At 33.1% G+C, this 18,189-nt stretch overlaps 1 protein-coding gene across 2 annotated transcripts; it reads left to right on the top strand.

Annotated features, from left to right (window-relative positions):
* The first annotated feature begins 774 nt into the window (after nucleotides 1-774).
* On the top strand, nucleotides 775-13,046 carry LOC132175494 (pectin acetylesterase 8). Of its 2 annotated transcripts, XM_059587459.2 has the most exons (18): nucleotides 775-860; nucleotides 1,783-1,904; nucleotides 2,065-2,147; nucleotides 2,543-2,672; nucleotides 2,782-2,861; nucleotides 2,936-3,022; nucleotides 3,099-3,223; nucleotides 3,323-3,383; nucleotides 3,713-3,766; nucleotides 3,851-3,928; nucleotides 4,580-4,685; nucleotides 5,391-5,536; nucleotides 5,693-5,732; nucleotides 9,203-9,271; nucleotides 9,384-9,453; nucleotides 11,558-11,667; nucleotides 12,437-12,551; nucleotides 12,693-13,046. In XM_059587459.2, the coding sequence occupies exons 2-18, from the start codon at nucleotides 1,784-1,786 to the stop codon at nucleotides 12,775-12,777; spliced, it is 1,560 nt and encodes a 519-aa protein (XP_059443442.2). In that variant the 5' UTR covers nucleotides 775-860; nucleotide 1,783; the 3' UTR covers nucleotides 12,778-13,046. The 2 variants fall into 2 exon arrangements, with proteins under 2 accessions (XP_059443442.2, XP_088371162.1); XM_088515036.1 differs by lacking the exons at nucleotides 775-860; nucleotides 1,783-1,904; nucleotides 2,065-2,147; ... (8 more) ...; nucleotides 5,391-5,536; nucleotides 5,693-5,732 and adding an exon at nucleotides 8,536-8,672 and having other exon boundaries at nucleotides 9,192-9,271; nucleotides 12,693-13,018.
* The last annotated feature ends 5,143 nt before the right edge of the window (nucleotides 13,047-18,189 follow it).

Below are 18,189 nucleotides of genomic sequence, written 5' to 3'. Positions count from 1 at the left end.
TGGGGATGTACATGCAAACAGTTATTAGCCGAACTTTGTAATTTGTATGTTTGTATTTTCTGGATGAACCCAATAATTGATGTTTGTATTTTTTTTCTTTACTATTTTTAAGTTAGAATGTAGAATTTAGATATAGATTTCATCTAAAGCGTAAAATAAGCTCAAAACACTAAAAATAGGCTTAAAATAGACCTAATAGAGACAAAGAAAAAAATAAAAAACAACAACAACAACAAACTCTTTTTTTTTTTTTTTTTTTATGACATGTCCACGCAAAAAAACCCAACAAACTTAAATAAGCTTAAAATGTCAATTACCTGATATATATAGGCAGCGGTTGATTAAAATTTGAGGAGCAAAATTGTAATTTCACTTTTGGTGAAAATTTTTCACCTACAATAATCAAGTCAACCGGTTGCTAATGAAATGGAGATGATCCGTTTGCCGTAACCTAAACTCAAAATACTTGTCACTCATTTATGTAAGAACGAGTAAAACGATAAGATTCCTGTTGATGTCCCTTACGTTACGGATTGCATGCTATTTGGGTCGGGTCTAACCACAAACCCGCTACATAGCCACGTAAATAAACTAATCTTTTTTTGGCGATTTGGGCGAAGCGAATGTGTGTCGGTCCTTTGGCTCTCTCTAAATAGTTTGAGCGCTTTCGTGTGCGTGTCAGTGCTTATATAAAGCACCTTCTCCTTGAAGAGGCCACCACCCATCTTTCCCTTCATTGTTTGAATTGGTTTTTGCATTCTTTTGGGAGCTCTAGAGAGCAGAGCAATGCTCTGAACTGGGTTCCTCTCACATTCTTTCAAAACAAGCTGGTTAAGATTTCCTTCCGTTTTCTAGTTCAGGTACTGGGGGTGCGGTTCTCATAATAAATTACTATTTTTTTGATCGTTGGGTTCTTAAATTTGGATTCTTTTTTCTGTTTCTATGTTGATATCAGAAGTATGGTCTTTCAATATGGTATTTTGGATTTTTTTTTTTCTTTTTGTTTTGGATGGTAAATGAAGTTGGTAATCTGCATTTTGTGGTTATGTATGTGTATAATGGGGAAATGCTGGATGTTGTATTAATTTATCTTCAGATGTATGGGATAATGGGAATGTTTGTTTTGGATATTTCCATTGAAGGAAGCAACAGTGTTGTTTGTAAGCATTATTGAAGTTGCTGTTCAAGATGCATTTGGTCTTTTTTCTTTTTATCAGAGAAACTTATCAAGTGGCTTTAGCTGATTGAAGTAATTGATTTCTGAATTATAATTATGAAATATGATACATCGCTAATTGCAAATATTAGGCTGCAGCATGCAATTGGTTTTCTATCCTTGGTTTGAATTGCATGTGTTACGTTAGAGATAACAATGGCATGCTATCTTCTGCTTTCCTTTTTCTTTTTCTTTTTTTTTCTTTTTTTTTTTTTTTTTTTTGTCTTTTTAATTTTTTATTGATATAAGTGTGGGAAAAGCCGAAAAGGTGAAGAAAACCCTCTCTGCTCATTGATCTGGGAGAGTTTCAGTCCTTCATCCCAAACTCATCTATCCCAACTTTGCTATATTTTGTCCGTGCACTGTGATATGACTAGCATCTAGAAGTAAAGTTTGAATATAAAATACAAAAGGCTAGATTTTGTTAGTTGGCTCATGAAGCTTAGCTACTTGTTTATCAGTTTTTTTCAATATCTTTTGTCTTTTGATATGTTTTTCCTCTGTTTTATCTCAATTTTGTTCAATATTTTTTTGTCTTCTGTATCACTAAAATTTTATACTTGCAGAATGGCCAGTGCAAGATTAATGCAATCGTTAAATCTTCTATTATGTACACTGCTATTGCTCAAAACAGAAGGCTTTAAAGTAGGAATTATTTATGTCCATAATGCAGTAGCAAAAGGAGCTGGTGAGAAACTTCTTCAAGAAAAAAAAAAAACTGGGGATGTACATAAACTCAAAATAGAGCCTTTCAAATTTTCCTTTCAGATTTCAGTTCTTCCCAAAAATAATAAACTCTTTCAAAAATATTTGTTTCATTGTGTTCTGAAATTTGACCTATTCTGCAGTTTGTTTGGATGGAAGTCCGCCAGCTTACCACTGGGATAAGGGAGTTGGTGCAGGAATTAACAATTGGTTGGTTCATATGGAGGTTTGTCCTTTTGTCAAACCCTATTTAACTATTTCTTTACTAACTAAAGAACAAATGGCATAATGCTTGGACAGATTGCCAAAAGAAAGAAGAAAACAAGAAAAATGCTGATACTGAAGCAACTTTTCTAATGCCAAATTGTAAATTTAATTCCATTTCTTCTGTTCTTATTATGAATAAAAGGAGTAGAGAAAGCTCAGTATTGAATTTTGATAAAATATTTTGAGATTTGAATCTTACAAATTTCTTTCAAATCTAGCTCTCAAAGGCTTTAATAGTTTTGTTTAGTTAAACTCTTGCATTATTAAAAATGGATAAAATTTTAATGCTCTAATATCTGTCTATTATCTATATATTTCTTCTGTCATCGTCTGATCTTTAGCTCTGGTACTTAGGGAGGTGGATGGTGCAACAATGTCACCACTTGCCTTTCTCGCAAGAAAACTCGCTTGGGTTCATCTAAGCTAATGGACACGGAGCTTGCTTTCACTGGCATTTTGAGTAAAAATCAAAAGTATAATCCTGGTATGACTTGATAGTTATTAATTTAGTTATCTTTTTCCAGCTTGTATCACCCCCATGCTCCTGAGCTTCACCTTTTAACGATATTAATAGAATCTCTTTTAAAATCCAGACTTCTACAACTGGAACAAAGTCAAGGTTGGGTACTGTGATGGGGCATCGTTTACAGGCGATGCGGAAGCAGTAAATCCAGTAAGTTATTTTGGCAGATTGTATTCTTTGTTTATTGTTTTGGTTGGTTTTTAATTAGATTATAATTTGATCAGGCTACTAATCTTCACTTCAGAGGAGCAAGGGTTTGGCATGCTGTCATGGAGGATCTATTATCAAAAGGAATGAGAAGTGCTGAAAATGTATATCCTATAATCATTTGTCGGCTTTAATCCTCTGCTACTCGTTCCTCTAACTCGTTAAGACTTTTGCCTACAGGCTATTCTCTCTGGTTGTTCGTCTGGTGGATTGACTTCTATTTTGCATTGTGATAGCTTCCAAGCTCTCCTACCTAGTGGTGCTAAGGTTAAATGCCTGTCAGATGCTGGTTACTTTATTAACTTGTAAGCTCATATACCCTAACTTCTATCTCTACTTTATATTCTAAACTCTCTGAAAAGTTACACATTCATGTAATTTGACTCTGAAACATTGCATAACAGGAAGGATGTTTCTGGAGCACAACACATTGAAGGATACTATAGTGAAGTGGTTGCAACACATGTATTGATGCTCTCTCTCTCTCTCTCTCTCTCTAACTTCTATGTTGCAATTTTTTGATTTGAGCTTTGAATAGGAAATTTTCCTTTCAGTTCTTTCTAAAATTGCTACTTATATTAAAAAAAAAAAAAAGGTTCTTTTAACAGTTGCTCAATTATTCAAGTGTTTCTCTTTTTTATATGTCTAGCAAGAAAATGTTACCTATTCTTTCTTTATGTCTCTCTTTCAACAAAAGGAGAGCTCCTTTTTTTTTTTTTTTTTGTTCAAGCTTTTGTCCAATCCAAAAAGCAAGACCTGATTCTTAATGTAAATCTCTCTCTCTCCCTCTGTAGAATTCAGCAAAGAATTTGCCTCAATCTTGCACTTCAAAACTAAGTCCGGGGTTGGTAAGTGCGTCTATTCTGGTATTAGAGTTTCACATCTCACCATTTCTTCTTCATTGTCAACAATACTTTTCAACTATATTGCAGTGTTTCTTTCCCCAATACGTTGCACCGCAAATCCGAACACCGATTTTTTTGGTAAATGCAGCCTATGATTCATGGCAGGTAACCTCATTCTAATCGTGATAAAGATAACTATTTATAGAAAAAAAAAATTGATTTCATGTGTTGCATATGCCCTGCTTCCCCTGGTTTCAGTTTCTTGCTTGAAATTTTTTGAAATGAAATTGATACACATGATAGATCCATTGCCTTGGTGATGAAATTAAGGAGTAAACTGAAAATTATAAAACCTGCCACATTAGCTCGTTATAGGATGTATGAACATCTTCTACACTTAGTGTCTCACTTATTATTGAATTATGTACATTAAAGCCAGTCTATTTCTCATCCCCCAATATTTAAAAGTGGGGATAATATTGGTGTGAGTGTTCATTTTAGAGGATGTAAACATCTCGAGTAACATTGCTGATATAATTTAAACTTTAAGGAAGCCAACTTCTATGCCACGTGAGCCAAGGCTTGGAAGAGTATATTTCTTTTTTAACATCTTCAAAACAGGATCAACTGAGCTATGAAGATGGGTTGCCTACCTTCAGTTGCTTGATTTGAATGTGTTTTAGCATTATCTGTCACCTTAAATACTGATGATAAATAGTAACACATATTATAAATGAAGTTTTTACATTTTTTAGTATTCATTTAGAGTAATTCACTTTCATTCTTCTAATACCTGAACTCATTATTTTCTTCCAGATAAAAAACATTTTGGCACCAGGTGTTGCTGATCCCGATGGCGAATGGTATAGCTGCAAACTTGATATAAACAACTGCTTGCCTGGTCAAATCCAAACCATGCAAGGTGAATACCAGTTGCCTCTTTTCTATCCTTAAACAATTCTTCAAGGAGGCAAGCATAGAATCCTTCAGGAATATGTAGTATATTTTCTTATTCACTTTTTATAGTTTTTAGGGTCTTGTGAAACAATCTCTAAACCCTCAATCTAAGGAATTCATTTCTTTTTTTTTAGTTAGTGTAAGGAATCTAGTCATCATCTGAGAATTTGGTCAAATTATAAGCAAGAAAAATAGCCAAATTGGATTTAAGCATAGGGACCGACACAGAATAGCATTTCTACATGGTAAGGTACAGCATTGACAAAACAAACCCGCTTCCGGAAATTTTTACTTATTCTCTTGATGTTCATTTACAGATTTCAGGCTGCAATTCTTGAGTGCATTGAATACCAGAAGTTTTTAGTTTTTTTATATCCTTAAACAATTCTTCAAAGAGGCAAGACAATCCTTTAATAACAGTATCTCATCTTAATCACATTTTATAGTTTATAGGGTCTGGTGAAACACTCTCTAAATCCTTAAGGAGTTTAGTTTTTCATCATCTGAGAATTGGGTCCAATTATCATTCTTTCTGGCTGGCCCTGTCTGCCATTTATACAAAAGCTTTCAGGGAGCAACCTAGAATAGCTTTTCTGCATCATAAGTACAGCATTGATGATAAGAACTGGGTTCCAAAAAATTTACTTGTTATCTTTATGTTTGTTTTCAGATTTCAGGCAGCAATTCTTAAGTGCAGTGAATAAACTAGGCAACTCTTCATCTAGAGGATTATTCATAGACTCTTGCTATGCCCACTGCCAAACCGAAACGCAGGAGACATGGTTATGGGCTGATTCTCCATTGCTGGGTAAAACAGTAAGATGCAGCACCTTTCTCTTCTCCATCTGTTCTTCATTTCTTTTTTGTCATTTACATTTTTCATAATTTTCTTAATTTGTTTGGCTGTTCTTCCCTTGTCGACGATCTGCAGAAACTAATTCCATTTTTATATGAAAAAAAAAAATTCCGCAGACAATTGCAAAGGCAGTTGGAGACTGGTTTTATGATCGGAGTTCCTTCCAAAGGATAGATTGCCCTTACCCTTGCAACCCCACTTGCCATAACCGTGTTTTCAATACACAAGAACACCCAGAAATATAGATTTATTATGTCAAGATATAGATTTTTATGAATGATAGTTATATGTAAAATGAGCTTAAATAAGTAAAAAGAAAGAAAAAGAAAAAATGATGATTGATCAAGTCTTTGAAATAAGCGAAGGCTCCACTTCACCAAATTTGTGTGTTGGGAGTCTTCCATCATTGTTTATGTATTAACTTATTACTCTCAATCTAATAAAGGCATTCGCTGTTAATCTTACTCTCAGACGATGTTTTAGGATGATCTTTATATTATCTGAATGTTAATTTAATGCTATATACGACATTTTTATTCCTAATCCGGATGAGAATCCAAATTGAATTAGGAGTTCGATTTAGAGTTGGACTTTGGAATCCTAATCAGTAATGCCATTAGGAGTCCTTATCTAACAATGATTAGGAGTCAAATCATATTTTAGGATTTCTAACCCTAAGTTGTTTACCAATCCTAATTGGAATCTAAGTTCGATCATTAAATTAGAGTCATAATCTAAATAGGAAAATTAATTCAACTAAGTTTAGAAATCCTAATCATATTAGGTTTTCAATTCTAATCACATTAGAATTCTTAATTGTTTTAAGTTTAGGAGTTTAAAGGAATCAAACTCCCAATCCCACCAAGAGGAAAAAGGGTAGTTTCCTAATTATTAAAGGAGCAGTATTCATACAATCAAAAACACCTTTTTGATTTGAAAAGCACAACCACAAAGATCAATGGAAAATAATTCCAACAATAACATCGTATACAATCAAACATTGTATGTGATTTAATAAAACATTCAAGAACAAAACTCTGTTCATGCAACCACGTTTGAATCAACAAAACCATATCATAAACATGTTATAAACTGAATCTATCATGCTGCAAATAAACTAAACATAACCCAAAAACATGTTAATCAATCAAAAAACCAAGATTTCAATGATTTAACATCAACTAAAGTGATTAAAGATGAAATAAACTTAATTGCTGGAAAAAGTATAACAAGCTGTCCATGCAAAGATCGCATGGTATGATGTATGAATCGGTTTTCCAACAAACTTCCAATTATCAAACCAACATCTTAACATGTTTCTAAGCAAAAATCAAAGCCAAACAACGTGCTCACACACGATTGCTGGAAAAAATTTCAGCAAGAACAACACAAGAGCAAGCCGATTTTTCATGTTAATGCTTAATGAAAAAAACCATGTAATCCATGCAAACTATGAAGTCCAGCCCTGATACCAATTGTTAGAAACCGATATGTAACTCGTGCACATCCCATGAAATGGAAGAAACGATTTTTCTAGTTAAACATGAATTGCAGTTTTCAAAAATAATAAATCACGTACCTTTTTTGTTGGCAAATTCAAAATTTGATTTTGTTGCTCTTGAAACACCACAAGTCTTCTCTGTATTGCTTATCGTTTTGGTAATAGTGTGGGATCTCATCTGGAAATAGAAGTGCAAAACAGCCCTTATAGTGTAAAACTTAGATACAAATTCTCTGTACCTAATAAAATATGAGATAAATACCCCAAAACCCAAAACCTAATAAAATGACTCCTAAAACCCTAGCTCAAGTAAAATAATAACATAAAGTCGGTTAGAGAATAAAACAAACCGACGGCGCCTGTTCAAACGGGATATATGTCTGGACGGCCACGACACTTAAACAACAAAAACATGAAATAATATATGGGATCGAAATACACTCTGATCCACATCAATGTGTTGGCCTCACGAGCACCGTACAAGAGACAATCCTAGTGCAATTATGTTATGTCTATCCCAAAAGGAAAATAATAACTTGGAAAAATTAAAACTGTCTCCAATAAATAATATTTGAATGGTATGTTTGGAAAATGATTTAAATAATCGGATGTAACATTTAAAAATAATTAGCTTAAAAAAAGGAAAAAAAAAAAAAAAGAAGCTTTTAATAAGCTCTTTCATATTGAAAGGTGGAGAATATATTCTGATATTCTAATTGTTTTTTTTTTTTAGTCTAACAAAATTTATAAAAATATCTATTTAATAAGCTTCAATTTTTATTTTATTTTTAATTGTTAGATATACTCCCTACGTACCGTACGCCAAAAACCAAAAAGCTAAAAAAAAACATTTTTTTAGGACAGTTTTTCTTTAAATTGAGTTGAAGAAATTTCCTTTAACTTAATATATAAAAGTGACATGTGTCCATTGAATATGTGAGATACACATATTTTGTTTTTAATAATATGGACAAAATTGGAATAATTTTTATTAAAAATTCATGTATATCTCACATTTTATTTAAAAAAATGAACATGTGTCACTTTTATAGACTAGGTTAAAGGAAATTCTTCCAACCCAGTTTCGAGAAAAACTTTGTCCATTTTTTTAAGCTTATTTTTTTGGACAAAAACTTCAAAACTAGGATGGAGAAAGTTCTTTCAACCTAATTTATAAAAATGACATATGTCTATATTTTTAATAATATGTGAGATGCACATGAATTTTTAATAAAATTTATTTAAACTTTGTTCATGCTGTTAAAAAGACATGTATATCTCTCATATTTAAGGGACACATGTCATTAGAAAAAAAAAAAGAACACATGTCATTTTTATAGATTAAGTTGAAGAAGCTTTCACAGACTCAGTTCGGAGGAAATCTTTCTCCTCTATTTCTTTTTTAATTTTTTTTAATTTTTTAATTTTTATTTTAAGAGACTTTCCCTATTTCGTTTCCAGCAAAACCCACACCCCCTTGCTTTGTTCGTCTTCCACACCGAAAGAGAGAGAGGGAGAGAGAGAGAGAGACAGAAAGAGAGAAGATCGAACTCCTTTACATTCTCTCTCTTGGATCGATTGGCGATTTCAGTTTGGTTAGTATTGAATCGTTTTCTCTGTTTATCTGTCTCAGTGTTTGCTTCTTCCTCGAATGCGTCTGTCTCAGCAATCTCATAATTTCTTTAGCTGTTTAATTTATTCATCATTTCCAACATGTATGATCGCTCCTTTTGTCCCTCGTGCATTTTCTTTGTATGTTAGCTTTTGTTATTTTCTCTGGGTTCGCTAGTGGATCGCCAAATAATTAATCTATGGAAGCTTACATGTAATCATAAGCATCATTGATGTAATAGTTGTTGTTAGCTCTTTTTAATGTTGGGGTTTTTTTTCGTTCTTATGAAAATTTTTTATTTTTCATTTTTACTGTGACAAATATGATAAAGACCATCAAATATTGAAATCAATATTTTGTTGATTTTCTTTCCCTTCGTTTTATATTGCATCCAAATAGAGCTATGTGTGTGTGTGTGTGTGTGTATTACATATCTTTCATGAAAAAATAGCATTAGGGTTTTAACCAAGGAGTTGAAATGAAATGTCTCATGTCTTTGCAGTTGCTGATTAGGTGTAATGGATTGGGCTTTTGTACATAAAGTTTGGGATAAGTGGGCTTCTAACAGTGTTGGGTCTTCGGGTGAGTACTGTCAAACTATTTTAAAGTCACATGCACACACAAATGCAAATATACATTTGCTCGTTCCATGTAAGGAAGTTAGTGCTAAAGATTTGATAAATTATTTTTGCAGGTGTGCCATTGAAAGCTGCTTTGCTAATTAACTATGACCCAACAGGACCATCTCGCTTGTTGTCTACCATGTAAGAGAGACAAAAACTTCTTATCCAGTTGGAATAAGATTTGATTATCTGAAAATTTAATTGTATGCATTTATAGACAACACTTTGTGCCTGTTTATTATTAAATAACCCTTTTTGAAGAAAGCAATTGTAGTCTATCCGAGGATTTTGTGAGAATGTAAGCCATATAGTAGAGGTTTTGATGAAGAAATGAGTTGGTTTTGTGGGATCAAATCCATTTCATCCCATTAAATCCACTAACCAAATAATACATTGGTGCTTATCTAGAATGTTTAAGTTGTGTAATAATTTATTCTCTAGCCTTGTGCATTTAGCTTGGTTATTGTTATGTTAAAACACTTATCTCTTTGTGCTTGCTTTTATTGGCTGCTATAAGAATTTCAGTCTGATGTTTGAGAGTTCTCTCCTGTGTGATCTAGCTTTATATAGGGATAGAAAGATATGAGATTCACTCATGCAAATAAGCAAGAGGGAAGGTGATGTGCAAATTGAAATGCGTACTTTGCAATTGGGCACTGCTAATTCACTTTTCCTAGTGATTAGGCCTAGGAAGGATGGACACTTCGAAAGGCCCTTTGTATTGGTGTATATGATATGCATTGGACATGGCTAGGTACTTTTCACTGAATTGGAAAAATATTTTTAAAATCAGATACATTTGGGACATGGGTGGAACAAATTTCAAGAGAGAGAGTTGTTCCTTCTCATCTTATCTGGACTACATAATTTGGTATCAGAGCCCTAGGTTTGGGCTGATTGTGAGTCCTGCGATCAAGATTAGAATGTTGCTCCTTCTAATCTTAACCAGACTGCTTTAGTTGATATCAGAGCCTTATGGTTGAGCTGATCATGAGTTCTGCGATCAAGATGGTACGAGGACGGTGACGGGGAGCAAGGAAGCCCTAGAACTGAAGTTCAACAAGATCCGCACAATGAGAAAATAGAAGCTTTACGCAAACAAGTAGAAGTATTGCCTCAACGACTAGAATGTCAAGAAACCCTAGAGAATCCTGAGGGTAGTGATTCTCAGGATGAGGATTATAATCTGTTTTTAGGTCTCTTGCCCATGAAAACCAACAGAAAACGAAGGAAAAAAAAAGAAAAAAAAAAGAAGCTGACACGGGGCAGAAGATCAGTGAGGTAGATGCATGCACAGTTGAAGGGCTGGATTTTGTAGTATGATAGATGTTGTGTGGTGCTATAAAGATCAGCATATGGAAATTTTGTAGTGTTATAGATGTGTGCATAGTTTTTGAATTGTGTTCCTCTTTTTCTCCCTAATAGGTGGTCTCTCTTGCATACTTTCTATATACTAGGGTTGTGCCCCTCAGTGCTTTTAATGAAAGTATTACTTATCAAAAAATGATTAGCAAATGGAGAAGGAAATATTGCTTTGTGTGGTGTGACAGGTGCTGTAGCGTGGGGCTGGATTTATGGGCATTATTTTTTTTTAAGTGGGAAGCTACTATGAGGAGGCCCATTACCTCATGGTATAAACATTTGACAGTCACAGTTTTGGATAAGGATCTATACTAATTGAAGCACTGTTGCCATAGGGAATTAAACTATATATACAATTCATATCACAGCCATTGAAAAGAAAATGGATTTTTAAACTCAATTGAATAATCCTCTTAAGCTCACAAGTCACAAGTAATTCTTAACATTTAATCTTGCAGCCAATGGTCCTTTGACCTGAAGTCATTGCCCCTCATAAGGATTTTTGGAGGTCAAGCAAGGTCACTAATTCAATTCTGTGTGGGTGTGTGAGTTGCGTCTGTATTTATATAAAAAAAGATTTAACTATTGGGATGAGCCTTTTGATGTTTTGCATGTATTTATGCTTACATGACTTGTAGACAAAGAATTTCATCAAATTGATTGTCAGAACTTGGAATTATATTTTGCACTTCTAAATCTATTATGAAGTGTGCTTGTCTGTGTTTTGCATTTAATCTTTGTTTTCATTTGATTAACACAAGGCGTTTATTTTTTTATGTATTGACCTACATGATAACTAGATGGAAATATCAAATTTTCTTTTCATATTGCCTTGTGAATGTTTTATATAAGTCGCAGAAATATGTTGACTAGGTGCTTGCAGTGCAGAACAAGAAGGGATAAAAACCAACCCCATTGAATTGAGCCAGTTTGTGGATTTCATCAAGCGTAACAAATTCCAAACAGAGACCTTCATTATTGGGGCAAATCAGTGTAAGTTATCCTTTGGTTGCAACCTTGAATCATTTTGCTTAAGAAAAAGAAGTTATTTTCAATACTTTTTGCGTACAAGTAATGGTTTATCAAAATTTTTCATTACTAAATTTTAGCGTTATAGTTAGAAAGTGCACTATGTTCTGGAGTAGTTAGGCAGCTGCGAATTGCTAGTGTACTGCACTAGCATTTTATGGTAAACCTTGTGGACTTACCTGGCGAATGGATCATGTAAATTTATGCCTAAAAAGTTTTACATGTCACCTGTGAGTAATGTTATACATCACCCCCCTTATCCCCTCCCATCCAAATGCTATCCCTCCAAAGCCTGTGGCGTGGTCCCACAAATGTTATCCCTCCAAAGCCTGTGGCATGGTCCCACATAGCATTTTGGGGGAACGTGCCACATATGCTTTGAGGGGATGGGAGGGGGATAGAGGGTGATGAATAGAATTACTCCATCACCTGCATGGTTGGGAAAGTTCTTAAATTCTAATTATTGATATGTTGAAGTTTTAATTTAAAACTTGTTAACATTATAGAGTAGACATGCACTATGTTATGGAACGATAAGCAACTATTGATTGCTAGGGTACTAGCATTTTATGGTATATGGTGAAATTGCTTGGCAAATGCATCATGTCAATCCACATCTAATATTTCTAGACATTTGACCTTTTGTGTATCATAAAGTTCTTTACAGTTTACATCTTAATTGCAATGATTGGTTTATTGTTTTAAAGTTTGTTGGCTGGGATTTTGATGACAGACGTGGTCACGTCAATCCATGAGACTTGGTTTTGTGCAAGGTGCATGAACACGTCAAAACCTGCTGGTGAAGGAGCTATTGTGATGCAAACAACAGCATTCCTCTTGGTTGCATTGTAAGTATGTGCAGATTTCTGTTAGCATGTTCATTTATGCTTCCAGCATATCTAGGCATTAGGATGGAAATGAAACTCAAGGATATAACTTTTTCAGAAGTATTAACTTTTTTTCCTTACTTTTTCACCCCTGTTTGGAAGGTATGATGGTTCGATCGGCTCGGCATCTCGTGCTATGGTGGCTGTTGATCAGTTTGCTTGGCAATTAGGTCGAAAAAATCTTTAACCTTGGTTCCAACAATAGTTGTTAGATTTGAAGAGGTCCATGTAGGGTTTGGGAGAGAGACGAGAAATAGAGAAGAGAAGAGAAGAGAAGAGAGCAGAACAAATTAAACTCTTACCTGTCTCATGATTCTGGATATGTATTTATAAGGGTTTACAATAAAAAGACATAAATGCCCTTATTGGGTAATAATAAGTCCTAACCACTCCAACTTAGTAAAAGCTTTGTTTTTTGGTTTTGTTTTGTTTTTTTTTTTTTTGGGCGTAAAAGTTAGTAAAAACATTGTCTCTCATTAGAGACTTTTTGTAAAAAATATCAGCGAGTTGTTCTGTTGGGCATGTAATGATATAGTCACAATAAAAAAATAAAATAAAAAATGATGTAATGATATCGTTAGAATTATTATTATTATTATTATTATTATTTTAATTTTTTAATTTTTCTACTCAAAAACTGATATGGAATAACAGGATTATGTTTTTTAAAATTTAAATTTATCTTATATTCAATTATGTTATGTCACATCAGTTTGTAAAAGTTTTTTTATAAAATTTGTTTGTTAGCTTAGAATTCTTCAAGAGAATATCGTTAGAATTAATATTTGAAAAAATAAGCGTTGTTACCCTAAGTTTTTGTCCATTTTTAAAAGGGCCACAGGTTTCCAATTTTTTCAATAATAATATTGAATTTTAGCCTTGGTTAGGGTATATTGCTAATTTTTTTAACATTAGAGGTAAGACTGAAAAATAGGTGAAACTTCATAGGAGTAAAATGTAATTTTTTCTAGTTATTATCAAAGAATAACAAAAAAAATGTATAATTATTGCCAAAGGTGGCACACAAAGTGTATTTTCCGTGCATTGTTATTGTCATTGACATATTGTAATTGGATTTTATTTTATTATTCATTCTTTCCTAAATACTTCCAATCAAAAGGTGAAGATGTAACAAACATTCAAAAAAAAAAAAAAAAACATTGACAAGACAAGAACTCAAGTAGTCCTTTCTACTTCCATTCATTATCTCTTCACTAAGACATGATACTAATGTTTGTTTTATAAAATGATGCTATGTTTCATTTATTGAGGAGTGAAAAGTGAAAACAATGGTATCTCTATCTGTTACAGATATAGACATAAAGGCAGAAACACATATTCTCAAGGATGTTGATGCAAGTTGTCCATTACTAACACAACTGTCACATGGGATCATACCCAATAGATATGATCCCATGCTCCGAATAGCTCTTTGTGGCTGAAAATCCATTTTGATATTGGGTTCCTGAAGCGCCATATGCTCTGAAAGTTCTATATATATTCTCTATTTCGATAAATTAGGGTTTATAGGGCTTATTAATTGTTAGTGTCATTTCTGAAATTTATATTACTTTAAAAAGAAGAAGAGAGAGATTCGTATAAAATTATGGTAGGTAGGTCTAATTTCAAATCTATGATCTATGTAGTTATTGTCAGAAAGGTTGTTTGGCATCTTGTATCTGTTAGCCTCTTCTTCTATTTAGTTTTGAATCTTAGCTTCTTCCCTTTCTATCATGTAGGAAAACAGTTTACAAAGCAAGAGTGGTATTTATGCATGCACATGGATTGTCTAGTGTGACCAGTTTTATGGCTAGGTATGTTGACAATTCAATGACAAGAAAAAGACAATATTATTTATTTTGAAATGAACTAATATTACCCTCCTAAATGCAATATTAGGAGGATCCGTTTCCCTCTTAAATGCACTAAATGGATACTCTTCATTTCATTTGAAATGAAGAGGATCCGTTTCCCTCTCGTCCTATGATTATTTATTTTGTTATTATTAGTCTTGTTTAGCTGGGTCAGTATTAGTTTCAACATTCCTAATACTTGGAGGCCCATTATATTGTTTATTTATGTGATTGAAAATATGTCCACAATAGTGTGGCAATTTAAAAGTGTTAAGTGAAGTTTCTTCTAATTATTATTCAAAATATAAATTTTACTTGAGTGTCTACCATTCCCTTTGCTTTGACCTTAGTCTTATCAAAATTTTTTTACTTACAATAGCATGTACTTGGGTTTTGCAATATTTTTGATTTAGCAAAGCCCACAACTTAATGAGTATAAATACACATAACATAAATGTTATCATATGGTGAACTAAGATGTTTATAAATCACATGTAAGAATGTAAAGTTACTGTTTATAAATTTAACAAGATTATCATGAATGCAATATATATATGTTGTAAGAAGATAATCATGTCATAGTTCAACTCTATATGATTTATTCAAACCTTTAACCTCTTTTTGGTATGATTGACGCTATCTTGATGGACCTGTAATGCAATACCGGTGCCTTTGATATTCCTATATACCATCATATACTAGCAACCTGATCAAGTCTGATCTGTCAACGCTACTATCAAAACTGTACTAGTGACCCACCCATACATGGTGCGCCTGTTACAAACAACTATTGGATTTAAGACCAAACGCTAAAAGTAAATCTTTTTTATCATATGGATAACCCTTATAATAATAAACATATGGTCGTTATCCCACATGTACCGATGTACCATGTCATATGATGAAATTTAATATTTACTATTTTTTACATGCATTGCATGCATTTACAAATTTGTCATTTTCATCATTTGTTATTCATCAATAATTTTCACAAAATATAGTTCACATTGATATAAATGTATTTCATGTAAGTTGTAAACTTAAGGCAAATTAGGGGTGAAACAGTAGTTACGATTAATAGTTTTAGCTAGCGGTTAATAAAATCTGCTAACCGCCTCCGCTAACAGCCCATGCGGTTAATCGGCAATTATAGGTTAATAACTCTAATAACCGCTAACCGTTTTTTAAAATTAAAAATTAAAAAAAGATAAATAAAAACAAAACAATGTTCATGTATTTTTTTATATACATATTACGATTAGCAGTTTTATGTAAAACTGCTAATCTTAACCGTTTAGGTAGTAAGCAATTTTTCCTAACCGGCTTCAAAAGTGATTAGCAGTTAATACAGTTAATAGTTAGTGGTTAGCGGTTAATGTAGTTAGCGGACGATTAATAACCACTCGCCTTTTCACCCCTAAGACAAATGAGTCTATTGAAATGTATAAAGCAAGATTAGTTACTATAGGATATACTCAATTTGAGGGTCTATACTACCATGATACCTTCTCCCCTTTTGCCAAAGTTACAACTGTGAGATGTCTTCTTGCTCTTCACCAACTTGACTTCAACAATGCATATTAACATGGTGAGCTCAATGAAGAAGTATACATGAAGATAGTGGGTTACTTGCTATCAACTCTCAAAGTTTCCTACGGAATCTAAGACGATGCTAAGCCATTCCTTCATTCCCTACTCTCCAATCATGTCATTCTCAAATTCCCCACTACAATTCCTTCATCTATCTCTTTTGATCTGCTTCAGCTTGTGTTTTGTGCTTCTTAACTTTGCAAAGTCTTTAGCCACACTCCCTCTTTAATATACTCCATCCTTTTCGGTCGCTATATATACAAGTCTTAACATATATATACATTGGCTGCATTCCAGTTATGCCTTTTGTCGGATTGATTTGTTGAAACTTGTTCCCAACATGTGGTGGAAGAAGAACTTGGTCAACAACTTCCTTTTTGTCATCCTTCAAATTTGAAAAGCTTAAACAACTTGCAACATTTTTAATTTCTTCCAATATTTTAATTAAAAAATTAAATAACTTGAAAACAATCATAATAATGGTTGCTAAAATAGGTAGAGGTTGAGCTCTTAATTTCCTCATTGAGATTGTTGTTTTTAAAGTTTTTATCACATTAAAAGAGTGACTAAAAGTAGGCCTTTTTTGTGTGTTAAATATATTTAGATGAAATTCATAGTAAATATATGTGTGCAAAATAGGTTGATTTTGTGTGTGCAAAGGAAATTTTCATTTTTCATTTATGAAAATAACATTGTGATAGAATTATGACAAACCAAGAATTTACCAACCCCCAAGTTTACTTGAGAGTCATTATATCTAAGAATTACATAAAATTAGGTAATCATTCAATTCTTAAACTCCAATTCTTTTGGGTGGACGAAATTGATCTTGCATAATTCATTGAAGGTCCTAGTTGTTTACATGAGGCTTCGACGCAAAATGTTTTCTATTTGAAAATGGTTTCAGATAAATTATTTTTCAAGAAAATGTTTTATTCGCTAAAAATATTTTTTTTGCATTTGGCGTGTACGAAAAATTACAATTGTTTTAATATATATTTTCATTCTATCGTAGTAACTTATTTTTTATTAACACACACACACACACATATATATAAAATTAACCTAGAATTTAACCTTCGTCGGGACCCCATTGGGACTTGCTAGGATTGCCCGATGTCCACTGGGACCCCTGGGACTTGGCGTAGTCCTTGCGGAGGCCTAGTGGGGTCATGACAAGACCTGATGGGGTCTCGACGAAGGCCTGACAGTGTCCTAGTGGTAGTTCAATGGGGTTTTGAGCGGTTGTCCAACAACTTGAGAATGAGAAGCTAGAACTGGAAAATGATATACGGTTAAAAAAAAAAAAAAAAACATTTTACGAAAATTAAAGAGGGTTTTTTGGTCAAACCAAAAATGTTTTCCGTTGACTGTTATTTTTTGTCGTACTACACACTGAAAAATAGAAAAAAAAAAAATTTCCAAAAATTATTTTAAGCCGAAACAAATGGAGCCATAATACAATCAAAAAAGGGAGAAAAATCAATTAGCATACAAACCTTTAGTCCATACTAAACTGATAAATTGTTTGATTCATGTAGTAGATATCGAAGTCTTTTTTATATTCTTTACATTGGATCTTGGTTCACAAAAAGGAATAACAATCCATATCAATGATAACTCTATTATTAAGATTTTTAAGTAGTAACTATTGCCATTCCGTGTTTAACAACTTTATTTTTTGTGATATGAAGCATTGTTTCTTCCACTATAGCTTCAAATTCATTAAGAATTATAAAGTCTAAGAGTGTAAATTATTATTATTTAAACATTCATGGATTTGAAGCTATTCGGATTTCCAACAATTTTAGCCACCCAAAACCTCCGGAGTAATCCGGCAACATCCCAATGGGGTTTTGAGGTGGGTGCAACTTTTTGCCTCCCTTAGCTAGGATTCGGATCCTCTGAAATTTCATATCTAACTCATTCATTTTCATGTAAGAGCCATTATCCTGCTACGTGTCCCACTACTAATAAAATAATGATGATTATTAATATCATTAAAAATTTATTATTATTTTATTAGTAGTGGGACACGTGGCATGATAATGACTCTTGGATGAAAATGGATAGCCTGGATCTGAAATTTCAGAAACTAGAATTCCCCTAGGAATTCCAAAGGATTCGGATTTGCTTAGCTAAGGGGTGGGTGAGCT

The sequence above is a fragment of the Corylus avellana genome, chromosome 3 (assembly GCF_965113065.1).
Source record: "Corylus avellana chromosome 3, dhCorAvel1.hap1.2, whole genome shotgun sequence".
NCBI lineage: Eukaryota > Viridiplantae > Streptophyta > Magnoliopsida > Fagales > Betulaceae > Corylus > Corylus avellana.
Note: the sequence above shows the minus strand (reverse complement) of the source record. Positions and strands in the feature narration are given on the sequence as shown.

What these genes read in the sequence shown, in the direction of transcription:
- LOC132175494 (XM_059587459.2), top strand. Translation starts at nt 1,784, where the DNA reads ATGGCCAGTGCAAGATTAATGCAATCGTTAAATCTTCTATTATGTACA. An exon ending in CAAAACTAAGTCCGGGGTTG is followed by an intron (nt 3,767 to 3,850) that starts GTAAGTGCGTCT and finishes ACTATATTGCAG; the next exon opens with TGTTTCTTTCCCCAATACGT. An exon ending in GCATTCCTCTTGGTTGCATT is followed by an intron (nt 12,552 to 12,692) that starts GTAAGTATGTGC and finishes CCTGTTTGGAAG; the next exon opens with GTATGATGGTTCGATCGGCT.